Source organism: Leptinotarsa decemlineata, unplaced genomic scaffold, assembly GCF_025532065.1.
Source record: "Leptinotarsa decemlineata unplaced genomic scaffold, Ldec_3_MD MMD2_tig00000251_RagTag_RagTag, whole genome shotgun sequence".
Classification (NCBI taxonomy): domain Eukaryota; kingdom Metazoa; phylum Arthropoda; class Insecta; order Coleoptera; family Chrysomelidae; genus Leptinotarsa; species Leptinotarsa decemlineata.
The window spans coordinates 48,961-61,609 of record NW_027412547.1 but is presented as its reverse complement, the minus strand read 5'-3'; the positions used below and the strand labels follow the sequence as shown (position 1 = coordinate 61,609).

General features: G+C 34.6%; 1 protein-coding gene and 1 long non-coding RNA gene across 3 annotated transcripts; one reads left to right on the top strand and one right to left on the bottom strand.

The window, feature by feature from the left end:
• Nucleotides 1–672: 672 nt before the first annotated feature.
• On the bottom strand, nt 673–8,326 carry LOC111512435 (facilitated trehalose transporter Tret1). Of its 2 annotated transcripts, XM_023168556.2 has the most exons (5): nt 8,186–8,326; nt 6,518–6,641; nt 6,200–6,338; nt 2,603–2,887; nt 673–1,827 (listed from the first exon to the last, which is right to left on the bottom strand). In XM_023168556.2, exons 1-5 carry the CDS (start codon nt 8,191–8,193, stop codon nt 884–886), a joined length of 1,500 nt encoding a protein of 499 aa, XP_023024324.2. In that variant the 5' UTR covers nt 8,194–8,326; the 3' UTR covers nt 673–883. The 2 variants fall into 2 exon arrangements, with proteins under 2 accessions (XP_023024324.2, XP_074029507.1); XM_074173406.1 differs by lacking the exons at nt 6,200–6,338; nt 6,518–6,641; nt 8,186–8,326 and adding an exon at nt 4,426–4,699.
• A 2,333-nt stretch (nt 8,327–10,659) lies between these two features.
• On the top strand, nt 10,660–12,285 carry LOC141481622 (uncharacterized). The gene is made up of 2 exons (XR_012465060.1): nt 10,660–12,178; nt 12,241–12,285. It is a non-coding gene; the product is annotated as an uncharacterized lncRNA (long non-coding RNA).
• The last annotated feature ends 364 nt before the right edge of the window (nt 12,286–12,649 follow it).

The window sequence follows — 12,649 nt, the reverse complement described above, 5'->3', positions numbered from 1 at the left end:
ATTCATAAATCAATACATTACAGCAGGGTTCCTCAAACTTATTGTTTCACATACCCTTTGTTTATAACAACCATACTAAAACAACCACAGAAAAATTCAGCAAAATTCTTCGCCAACACAACATAGCAACATCATTTTTACCAGAACGTACAATAAGGTCCATGCTCTGTAATACAAAGGATCAGATACCATTGGAGTCCCAAGGAGTTTGAAAATTACCATGTCAAGACTTACATCGGCCAGACCAACAGGCGAATCAACAAACGCAAGGATGAACACAAATCATCAGTGAAGGAAAAAATCACCACATGTTCTCTCTTCCAACACATATTGGCGACAACAATTGGCGAAAAAACAAAAATACTAGCAAACAATGAAACCTTCTACTTTGAAACAATCAGAGAGGCTATCGAAATTGCAGTTGTGTGATACATGGACAGTACCTTTTTAGTTCATCAGATAGCTGCGTTAGATGAAAAACAAGTTCAGTTTTCATTTCGGCGTCCAATGATGAAGGATTTTTCAGAGAATATAAGCAAATTGATGTTTGATTATAAATCATTTGAATAATTGAAATATTGAATGTATACATTAAAACAACATTTAATCAAATACCGTACGTGTATTAATCTGCGTGGTCCAATGAAATTTATTGAAAATGAAAATCCAACTAAATGTAAAAATATATTATAATCGAACATTCTTAACGTTTAGAACATTCATGAAGACATATCGTAAATGAATTTTGTATAATTATTTCAAAAACGACTTTGACAAATCACATGTTCTAAATTGAAACAATTTTTCTGCTGACTAGTATTATGGAAGTTCTCTAAAGTTTGGAACTTGGAGACTCTGGGAGAAAAGCTCATCATAATGGTTTCTAGGTCGCTTGCTCATTCGTTTTTTTCTTTCTGAAACTATCTTCTATTTCGTGCAAAATTCTCCCTTTAGTCTCCGGCAATAGAAAATAAACAAAAATCGTGGCCACGACGGCAACAAGGCCGTATGTAAAAAACGTTGCGCCAGTTCCGAGATTCTGAAACATTCCGGGACTAGTTTTAACTACGGAAAAAAAAGCAGTGAACGCCATAAATGAAGAAATCCCGCTGCCCACACTACGGTTTTTAAGAGGGAAAATTTCGCCGATCATAGCCCATGGGAGCGGCACGAACCCCACGGTGATGAAGACCATATAGGCAACCAGCGAGATCATGGGAACGTACGAGGCAGATTTCAGCTGGGGGTAGCTCTTCGCTAGAAAAGAATAGGCGCCGATCGAAAGGAGCGACACGGAAGTACCGACGCCACTGACTAGAGCCAGCGGCCGCCTGCCAATCTTCCTGAGAAGAACGCACGCCACCAAGGACATCAGAACCCTAATCGTATCAACTATCAACATCGCTAGATACTCGTTAACGCCTTCCCCGATGGTTTCTTTCATGATCGACACCGTGTAGAACGTCAAAGCATTGATGCCGGCCCACTGGTTCGAAACGATGTAGAAGACGATTATACCGAGGGGTTTCAAGAATTCCGGAACGAGCAATTCCCGCAGTTTTTCCGGCAAAGTCTTTTTGTCTCCGGCCGGAGTCTGTTCTTGTCTCTCCAACATAACCGCGAGCTCTCTCTTGGCCTCTTCGGAATAGCCTCTGCACCAGTAGAAGGATTGCTGCGCTCTTTTCGGTTGTCCTTTCTTGGCCAGCCAGGAGGGAGACTCGGGAACGAACAGTATTATGATTTGGCTCAAGACTGGTAGAGAGGCGCATATCAGGGCGGTTGTCCTCCAGGAGAAAAAGGTTCCAAAGAGATGAGAGAGAAACAGGCCTGAAAAAGAAATTACTTGTTTATATTATGTATTTCTCAAGTAACTATCGCTTTTCACAAATTGAAATATAACCTGCAAGATAGCACGATGGCCATTTTGTGATCAATGAGGGAGAATTTCAAGTCATTCGTAGGATATCGGTGGATGTTTCTATAGTTTTATGGGAAAATGTTATCATTTTCTGATTTTCCATGTTTCCAACGAGTATGCGTGTATGCAAAATTTCAGCTCAAGCTGTTTGTAAAAATTCAACAATTTTGTTGCCACACGCTTCATGCTCAAAATTTCCAAAAAAATTGCATGGTATGAGCTAACAGATATGCCAACATGCTCTGCAACTTCGCTAATAGTGATTCGACGATTCTCCATAACAATTTTCTTCACTTTCTTAACATTTTCTTCGGTTGTTGATGTGCTAAGGCGAGCGTCGTCATTCACATCTTCTTGACCTTCTGTGTAAAAGTGTAAAGATTGACCACTTGTAAACATTTTTTCCGACTCGAGAGTACAAATTCTTTGATCCACTTTTTGTCGATAGCAGAAAATCATCGAATACGTAAAAGTCTTCTAACTTTTATACCTCTCACCAACAAATTAAACATGCTAAACAGCTGAAACCATGAACATATGTTCGAGACTATAAAACAATAAAAAAATCGCTAATCGTATGTACGTGGCTCGCAAAATTTGAAAATACACCAACTTTTTTGAACAGTCCACCTATGAGGAAGGTTCTGCCGAAATCATTAACCAAATCTAAGTGAAAAAACCTACCTAGGGCTACGGAAAAAGAGATCCCCGCCAAGAGAAACCCCCTGTACGATGGCTGCGAGGTCTCCCCTATGTAGACTCCAGTAGCGGGTCCTAGCATGCCTAGACACGCCCCTGTCACGAACCGTCCTGCCAGGATCATGTTTTTGTCGAAGGCGAAGGCAATCAGCAACCACCCGATGAGGAAGGGCAGGCAGGAAAGCGAGTGGGTTGCTTTTCTGCCGAACTGCTCGATGAAGACGCCTCCCAGGACCGATCCGGCTGCCATCGGGAGAGCGGCCATAGAAGCTGGAAAAATTCAAGAATGAACAATTTTGTTTAAAAAATTTAACAACTTCTCGTATGAAGAGTACATTACTAAAAGTACATTCATGTGCATTAAAAACGGCTACCTTAAAATGTCAACAAATTTTCATCCTCAATAACTTATCATTTTTAGTCAGATTTTGATAATTTTGATTGAGGATCAAGCTTGCTACTGATTTTCTTTCATTATCTTGTTTACTCTATTGAACTTTTCACAAAAATAAACTATCGAAATGAAATCATTCAAATCATTTTTTGAAGAATTCAATGTTCATATAAAAGTAGTTGTTTTGAAAGTATTTTTTCTGTAATTCAATGTTTATATGAAAGTAGCTGTTGTGAAAGGGCTTTTTTCCAGTTTGTTTCTGCAAGTTATTTCTTTGCAAGACCTATACGTGAGTTAAGTATATCTACTACTAACTTAGTTTTCTTGATATTGCAAAGAAATAAAGGAAGCAATCATACAAAGATGTGTAGATAATGCAAAGAGTAATTTCAAGACACAAACTGGAAAACAACATTGAATTACACGGAATAAAAATACTTTCGAAACAAATATTCTTTATATAATCACTGAATTATACAAAAAAACATTTTTCTCAAATTAGTTTGTATTCCAAATATTCGTTATGGAATTGAATCAGATATCATTCACAGGATTGCTACACAATATAGGATAATACATACACAATATACTATAATAAATAAAATTATTTTATCAAACTGAAGACGACATGTGTTCGCTGAATGGTCTCCGGAGCAGTTGGCCACTGGACCTAATTTTCATCGAAAAATCATCTTCAGCGATGAGGCCCATTTCTGAATGAATGGTTACGTGAACAAACAAAATTGTCGAATAAGGGACGATACATGAGATCCAAGAGCGTCCAAAGCATCCCGATAAAGTCACTGTTTGGTGTAGATTACGGAATGATGGCGTCATTGGTTCATATTTCTTTGAGAACGACGTTGGCCAGGCCGTCACTGTCCACGGCGAGCACTACAGGCCTTTGACTACTAACTTTTTTGGCTTGATATGGATGATCTGGACACCAATGATATGTGGTTTCAACAGGACGGTAACAGGTGCCACATTGGATAGAAAGAAGAAAGAAAGAAATTTATTCATTCATGGACCAACTACATGGTATCGAACATGTCAACTTATACTTATAAATATGTAAACAAACAAACATGTAAATATACATTCAATACATATAAACATAGGAACATAAAATACAGATATATATATACATATATGTATAAATAAAAATGTAAAAACGTATAGATGTACAAGTGTAAAAATGTAAGATTAAAACATAAAAGAATAAGATTATTTACACAAAAACTCAATCAGCGAAATACTCTTGTAATGTATAATAAGATTTAGCCAATAAGAAATCTTTCAGTGATTTTTTTAATTCGATAGTATTACAGGCCTTCATTAGATTAGGGAGTTTATTATATATTTTTACACCAGCATATTCTACACTAGCAATTTGAGGGCATGGTCATCTCACGTGTAGGTGATGTAAACTGTCTATGCCATGCCATCGGCCAAATTCTGCCTGGAAAATTGGACGTTTTGGATGCGCTCCACTCAGAGAAGCCGTGACGGACATTTGAACGATGTTATATTCCACACATAACGGCATCAGTAGGTCTTTGAAACGAATGAAAAATGTCGATGTTATCTCACACACACTTTGTTTTATTTGAATTTGAAGATAGGAAGGAAGCGCCTAATGGAGGACCCTATAAACGAAAGTGGTGAAATTTCAAGATACATGAAACACTGTCATCCTCACTGGTGAACATCCGATGTTTCAGCACAAAACACTTGCCTTACCGCCCCTTCAGCACCAAATCTGGATAACCCTTATAGAAGCCAAAACTTTTCCTGAAAACTAATTCATTGGCTATTTGTCAAGTTATCTTTATGGTGGTGACAACATGTATTTGCAATATCAATACAATGAATAAGGTGAAAAAAAACTAAAAAACATGCTTTTAAAGAACATCGAACTAAAAAGTTAAAAATATTTTTTTAAAATAAACTTAAGACAATAACGAACGAAAAATACTAGTATTATTGTGAAAAAAGCGACGTGCGCTTGATATATAAAAATATGGCACAAAGCGCTCACGCTTTTTTCACAATAATACTAGTATATGTCGTTTATTTTTGTTTTAAGCTTATTTAAAAAATATTTTCAACTTTTTAGTTCGATGTTCTTTAAAAGCCTGTTTTTTAGTTTTTATAAACTATATTTATTTTTCACTTTTTAGTCCGATTTATTGTCAAAAATAATTTAGTTCTAGTCACTAGTATTATAAATCTTTAACAGACGCCGCACGAATATAAAATTCCTCTCAAGCAACATAATAAAGTTTGAGGGATAATGTTTGAGGTCTCAAATCCTATAGTAATACTGAGTTGCAGTAAGTCTCCAACAGAGGGCGTACAGTTGTAAAATTTGTTTCTAAGTAAAGAGAAAATTTGCAGTAATAATTTCAAAAAACAATTCAGTCTTGATGTTTTGCTTTGAAGTTTCATTAAAAATATTAATGGACTTAAAAATATTTTTTTAGTAAATAATTTTATTTTTCAAATCAATCTCTTGATTTGATATGTATGTCAAGCACCTTAATTCTAATTTTTCGATTTTTTGAAATATTTGAGTAACTGAATTTTTTAGGTGTACAATTTACGATAAAGTTTTCACTGTTGAAATCCATATTCTGGTTTGCTTTCAAATAATCGAATTAGATTTTAAAATGTATCTTCCGTTTCGTTCATAACTTTTTTCTGTACTGAATTACGTGTAATTGTAAATATATAAATATTTCTTCTGTAGTACAAAATTTCGCTAACACTTAACACTTAGCGGCATCTGCCCGTGAATAGCTCAAGCAATAATTGATAGTTACGTACAGAGCCATCTGCCCGCGAATAGATCAAGAAATATCAATGAGGTTACGTACAGCGCCATCTGCCCGCGAGTAGATCAAGCAATAATGCCGAAAATTCTGTCAACAGAGATCCCGAGCTTGAGAGTTACAAACATACATACATACAGGTGAAGCTAATATAAAGCGTGTAAAAAAGGATTTTTATTTACATTCCTGTATGTCAGAAGTATGCGACCAATTATTGCTATCCATACATTCGAGATAAAAGTGGATCATCCTCTCGCGTAGAATGAATCCAAAAGAAAGACCAGCGTTTCACCAACTTGATTGGTGCGATTCTTTGTGAATCTCTAATTAATACAATTGTGACTTTTTGCTTACCAATCCAAGATGCATCTTCTTCGTTTATGATCAAAGTACCATTTTTATCTGCATGTAGCTGAGGAAGCAAAATAGCTGAGTAGCCAACCGTCATTCCTGAACATACTGTTAGTAGGAGTGGTGCTAAAGCAACCAAAATCTGAAAAATAAGTAAATTGGGTAAATGGTTTGTTAGAATCATAAAAGTAAAGCAAGGCAGAACTGCCGGGGAAAAAACTTTTTGCAAAAGTCTTGAATCACACTAAGTTTGTAAACTTTATGTGTTTCTAGATGAAACTATCTTAACTGTAATTGTTTATTATTTATTTTCGGTCTTACCTGCTTCACCAGTGATGATACATATTCTTGTTTTTCGGTTGATTCTTGTTTGTTTAATTTTTCATCTCTGTGGGCGTTGATCCGAAATATTCGTGAGCAATTTCTGGAAATTTCATCGAGAGACCTGAAAAATAATTCGTTTATAGCAATCGCACGGTAGAAGGCAATAGCTCGTTTCCTCGTTAATCCTTAGCTCCAGTTGAATAATAACAAAACTAGAGAGGAACGTCACAACTTCCAGTCACCCAATGATACTCTAGTGAACAAGTGCTTTTCAGGCCAAACTTTTTTCTCCACCTTCGAAAAATATGAACGAGGTGTCATTCGATTCGGAATAGCGTGTAGATGATTTTAAAAAATCATGTACTGCTTGCAAAAATTGCAGAAGCTATAAACAATTAACTGAAAAAAATTGGGGTTTGCTTTTTTTGCAGATATGTATCTCAAAAACTATTTGATATGTTTCAAATTTGAAAAACGATTAAAATATCTAGAGAAGGAAATTTACTAAAAAAGTTCTAACTCCCGGAACTGTAGGACCAATACTTATAATTTTCCCAGAGGATTGAAAATAGATCCTAAAACGAGTACTCTGGCTTGCACAAGACACGCCCACTCTGGACTTTCAATGAAAAAATATTATTTCAACTCGTTAAATATAAAAATTAAGAATTAAAAAAATCAGGCGCCACTTTTTTCAATTTAAATTTTTGTTGTTTATTTTGTTGTAAACAATTGAATTTTTTTATATAATTTTTTTCTCTTCCCACACAATGTAACAAAAACAACCATGTCCCATTTCTTGAAAAAAAAATGCATTTATACTTTTTATACCAGATTTTAACAATTCTTTTCTCCTTTGCTCCATTATTCTCATCTGGTTTTTTATGTTTAAATTTATTATAACTTTACATTAATTATAACTTAATACGATGAAACAACTCATTTATTCTATATTAATTGAAGAACACAAGCCTGGAACGGGTACCAGGACGTATTTTCAGCATTTGGGGAAAATTATAAATATTGGTCCCACAGTTTCGAGAGGTAAGATTTTTTTGGGATACTTTTTCCTATATTATAATCATTTTACGTATTGAAAGATGTCAAATAGTTTTTGAGATTTTTGCAAAAAACCAACCCCCGTTTTTTCTCAGTTGATTGTTTATAAGTGCAGTTTTTGCAAACGGCACTTGATTTTTCTCAAAAATCATCTACACTATTTTGAATCGAATGACACCTCGTTTAGTATACACTGGAATATCATTTAAACATATATTACGTATTGCATAACTGGGCCGAGTGTACATTACTTATTACATGCCTTTTTCATGATTATAATAATCGATTTGAAATTGAGTGCTAAAACAGGAACAGAGAAAGCGAATGTTATTTGCAAGAAAAACTTTCATTCAAGCGTGCAATGATTGCAATCTGATATCACTTTATGATATCAATATACCAATGAAGGTCACTCCAATTGCTGTCTGTTGAAGTGAGTTACGCTTTCCATGTTCTGAAGGTATCAAAACCAATATTTCTAACTTATTAACTCTTCAGCTATGATTTGGATTTGTATTTGATTTTTTGTCATTTGACTCGACTATTTTAGCAGTGCTAAAGATGGGATAGCCGAAGAAATTTGAAAAAAATATTTTCATTACTTACAGTTTCATTTCTGATAAAACTAAAACTTGTCACCAGGGTTTTTAAACCGTAATGTTCTGAGGAAAGCAATGTCTTACGCTTTCAATGTCGGTATTACATCAAGACTTTCACGTCGCTCTTCCAAGATCAAGGCACTAATTCTTGTTTTTCTCCCGCTACAAGTAACGGGATTGGTTAGGTTGAATACTTGCTGGTTGTAATTTGCATATACCTACTTACCACATACAGGATGTTTCAGGAATCGTCCTCCGTTGAGATTGTTGCGAAATCATCAATTGAATTGTTTGTTTCACTAACTGTGTCCATTGTTCTATGAAAGTTATTATTGTTGATTGACATAGATTTTTAGAAATGCGGAAAAGGTTTAGGATTACGAAACAAGTGTATTAGTTAGATTATTATTACAATAGGACGCAAATTAGAGATATATATATATATATATATATATATATATATATATATATATATATATATATATATATATATATATATATATATATATATATATATATATATATATATATATATATATAGTCTAGTTGAAAAAAACCAGACATCACCAGAAGATGGCAAATGAGACTTTGCCGAAACGTTGTGAAAATAATCCTTATGGGGAGAAAATACACAGAACACGGAGCGAAACCCGAGAAAACAGCTCAGCTCAGAATATATATATATTCATAAGGTTTTTATGAATATAGTTCATTGTATTAATATTTAAGAATGTTTTGGAATGTCACAAAATGCTCCATTATATAATGGATCGTATTACTTATTTTGAAATCATTCTGTGGATACACGGATGGGGTATTTTTTATATTTCGGGAATAGCAAATTATAACAAACAATAATAGATATCGGTTCCAATATCTATTGTTCACATAATTGTAAAAAAATTAATTGAATGTTCGGGTACATCTTCTTCTGGTTCAATACATTCTTGGGCAAAGCTTAAAACCTTTCTTTCAACCTTTGAACCGGCACGATCATCGATGTTTTAAAAAATAATAAATATAGTTTAAAAAACTAAAAAACACGCTTTTAAGGAACATCGAACTAAAAAGTTAAAAATATTTTTTTAAAATAAGCTTAAACAATAACGAACGAAAAATACTAGTATTATTATGAAAAAAGCGACGGGCGCTTGATATATAAAAATATGGCACAAATTGCTCACGCTTTTTTCACAATAATACTGGTATTTTTCGTTCGTTGTTCTTTAAAAGCTTTTTAAACTATATTTATCAGCCGTATATTGTTTAGAAAAATTACCATTGATATTTTCATACAGCGCCATCTGCCTGCGATTAGATCAAACAATAATGTCGGTAATTCTGTCAAATACAGATCCCAAGCTTGAGAATTACAAACATACATACATACAGGGGTTAGTCCATATACAAAGATGCAGGTGAAGCTAATATAAAGCGTATAACAACAATAAAAAGAGATGAGTGAAATGTCCGGAGGTCATTAAAAAAATCGTTATCGTTCGAATATCATCTGGAGGTGCACCGTCTTGTTGAAAAAATGCTCTTTGGCGATCAGCTAAGTTGAGATTATCAAGAAACTCTCCAAATATGTTTCTAAGAAACTTCAGACTCCGCCCACCTGTTAAAGGATTACAATGAATATTTCGCATAAGGTTGTCATTACTCCAGTAATGATGATTTTTTCTTTTATATGGGAGAGTGTGTATAAAAGAGCCAGTTTTGAAAAACATTAAAAAAAGTTAACGTCAGGTGACGGTTATTGAATAAAATTGCTTTTTGTAATTAGTTTAATAAAATGAGATACCATGACAGAAGAAATTAGTAATTATTGTAACCTAAAGAAAAAAATGGAAATCGGCTCTTTCAAAGCAACTTATGTATGAAAGAGCTGTGCATGTGTTATGAAAGAGCCGGGTTCCTTTTTACAAAAAAACCAGTCTTTCAGCAAATAAAAATCACTTAATAAACTATTTATCTGTTAAATAAATCTTATCAAACTGTAAAATTGCTCATTTCTGTGAAAATCAGTTATTTATCAGTCTTAAATCACAATCCACTCTTTCATAACTATTCAATATCTTGATTTGAAAGACCCGTAAACCGCAACATCCCAGAGGTTGGGGTCTGTGGCTACAATGAGGTGGAAAATCAGCAGAAGTAACGGTCCAATTTGTTTTGAGCCTTTTCCAGCGATGATTTTAGGAGGAGCTGAAACAGCGCTGCATCCTGGAGCCGGCTCTTTCAAAGCCTCCACAAGTGTCTCTTTCAAAACATTTTATGTAACCTCAAAATACAGCTATTTCGCGTAAACATTATAACATTAATATTATCGTAAAATAATGCTAAATATACGCAACAATACAACATATCATTTTTATCAACTCATACTGCACTTTTCTTTGAAAAACAAATTGAGTGAACGCAAAAAAATTACATTTTGGTCCTAAAATCTTTGATGTGGTTTACGTTTTCACAGAATTGTTAAATGTTTGTGGATGTCAGCTATTCAGTGCTGCCACAGTATTTCTGTATACAAAATACTGTGGTGTTGCCATACAAACATTAAAATCAAATTATGGTAAGATTTTGGTAAGTGGTAGAAAATCACATCGGCTATTACAAAGCCTGGCTCTTTCATACACACTCTCCCCTACATGTCCAGATTGGTAAAGTTAGATTCGTTGCCTTCTAGAATCTGTCTTAGAAAATCAAGATTAGCGTTTTCAGCATTCACAAATCATCGGCAAAATGTCAATCGTCTTTATTGGTTATAGGTACTAAGTAGGTCTGTGTTTATATGGCACCAACTTATATTTTTCCAAAATTTTCTAAATAGTTCCGAAACATTGTTCAGTGACTCTCACGTAATCTCCTATGTAATTTTCACGATTTGCTTCAAAATAATCCAGCACACTTATTTCTATTTCTTCGTCCACGACAAATGTTTGATTTACGTTTGGCAAAAATCTCCTTCTGACGTATTGAAGAAGAACACTTCAATGTGAGATTTCCACTTGGCAGTTCACAAAACCGCTATACAATAACATCTTCAGGCGTCACAATACAAAGTATGTTCAAAAAAATAGTGTAAATGTTCAAATTTCGCGGGCTACGTACATTAGATTATTATCGATTTTTTCATGTTGGTACACTCGCCTCGAACATACGTTCACAGTTTCAGCTGTTCAGCATGTTTAGCTCATAAGTGAGAGACATAAGTTGGAAATATTTTATGGCAATTTTATGCTATCGTACTTATAAAAATTGAATTGATTACTCATAAATACTTGAAAAGTTAATAGTGGCATACAGTGAATGTACTCTGAGTCAGAAAAATAATTACAAGTGGTACACGCTTTTTGTAAAAGGTCGAGAACATGTGAATGACGACGCTCGCCCTGGACGCCTCATCACATCAACAACCGATGAAAATGTTGAGAAAGTGAAAAAAATTATTATGGAGAATCGTCGAATGACTATAAGAGAAGTTGCTGAGGATGTCAGCATATTGGTTGGCCCATGTTATAGAATTTTTTAGCAAATTTTAGGCATAAAGCGTGTAGCGTAACTTCCCTACCGCTCGTGATTTCATAATGTAATATGTTTTCGTTTTTAGTTTGTCCTCGTTTGTCATTTATACTCACTGTATCATGTTTGTTTACATCTTTTCGTTATCGACGTTAACCTATTTTTCATTTCATTCCGGTGTAAATGCTAGGGATTAGGGATCTGTATTGACAGAATTATCAACATAGTTTGGCTTGGCCTATTCGCGCGGAGATGGCGCTGTCAGTAGCTTTCTCGGTATAATTAGAACTCGTTTTTCTTACACATTTCTTTATTTGAAAAAGTATTGTGGTAAAAAGTTTAGGAACGTTGGATCCATCTGCAAGTGGACTCGTTCTAGTTGATTTCATGTATTGGAACTGCAAATAAGTTTTTCTGGAACCTTAGCGGTATTTGGAAAGGGAATTAATTTGAACTTTTCTGCCTGGTCTAGGTATGTAATATATCGAGCTAAACTTTAGGCATATTATTTATATTCATGATTTTATTTTATAGAAACTTAGTCGTATTTTCAACGCAATCTGTCATACAACCGATCAACTGGGAATAAAACCTTTTTAACCCGAATTATTCTGCTTGGTGTACGAACTTATTTTTCCCACCCCACTTCAAGCGTGTGGCCACGAAGTTCGTTCCAAAATTGCTGAATTTTGACCTCAAAAACCATCGCATGAGCATCGCTCAGAAATTGTTGAATGATGTCAACGGCGATCCAGATTTGCTCAAAATGGTCATGACTGGTGACGAATCATGGGTATATGGTTATGATATCGAAACCAAAGAGCAATCGTCCCAATGGAAAAGCCCTGGAGAGCCAAGAGAAAAAGAGCACGCCAAATTTGATCAAACATCAAGTTTTTGCTCATTGTTTTTTTCGATTACCGTGACATAGTGCATCAGGTGT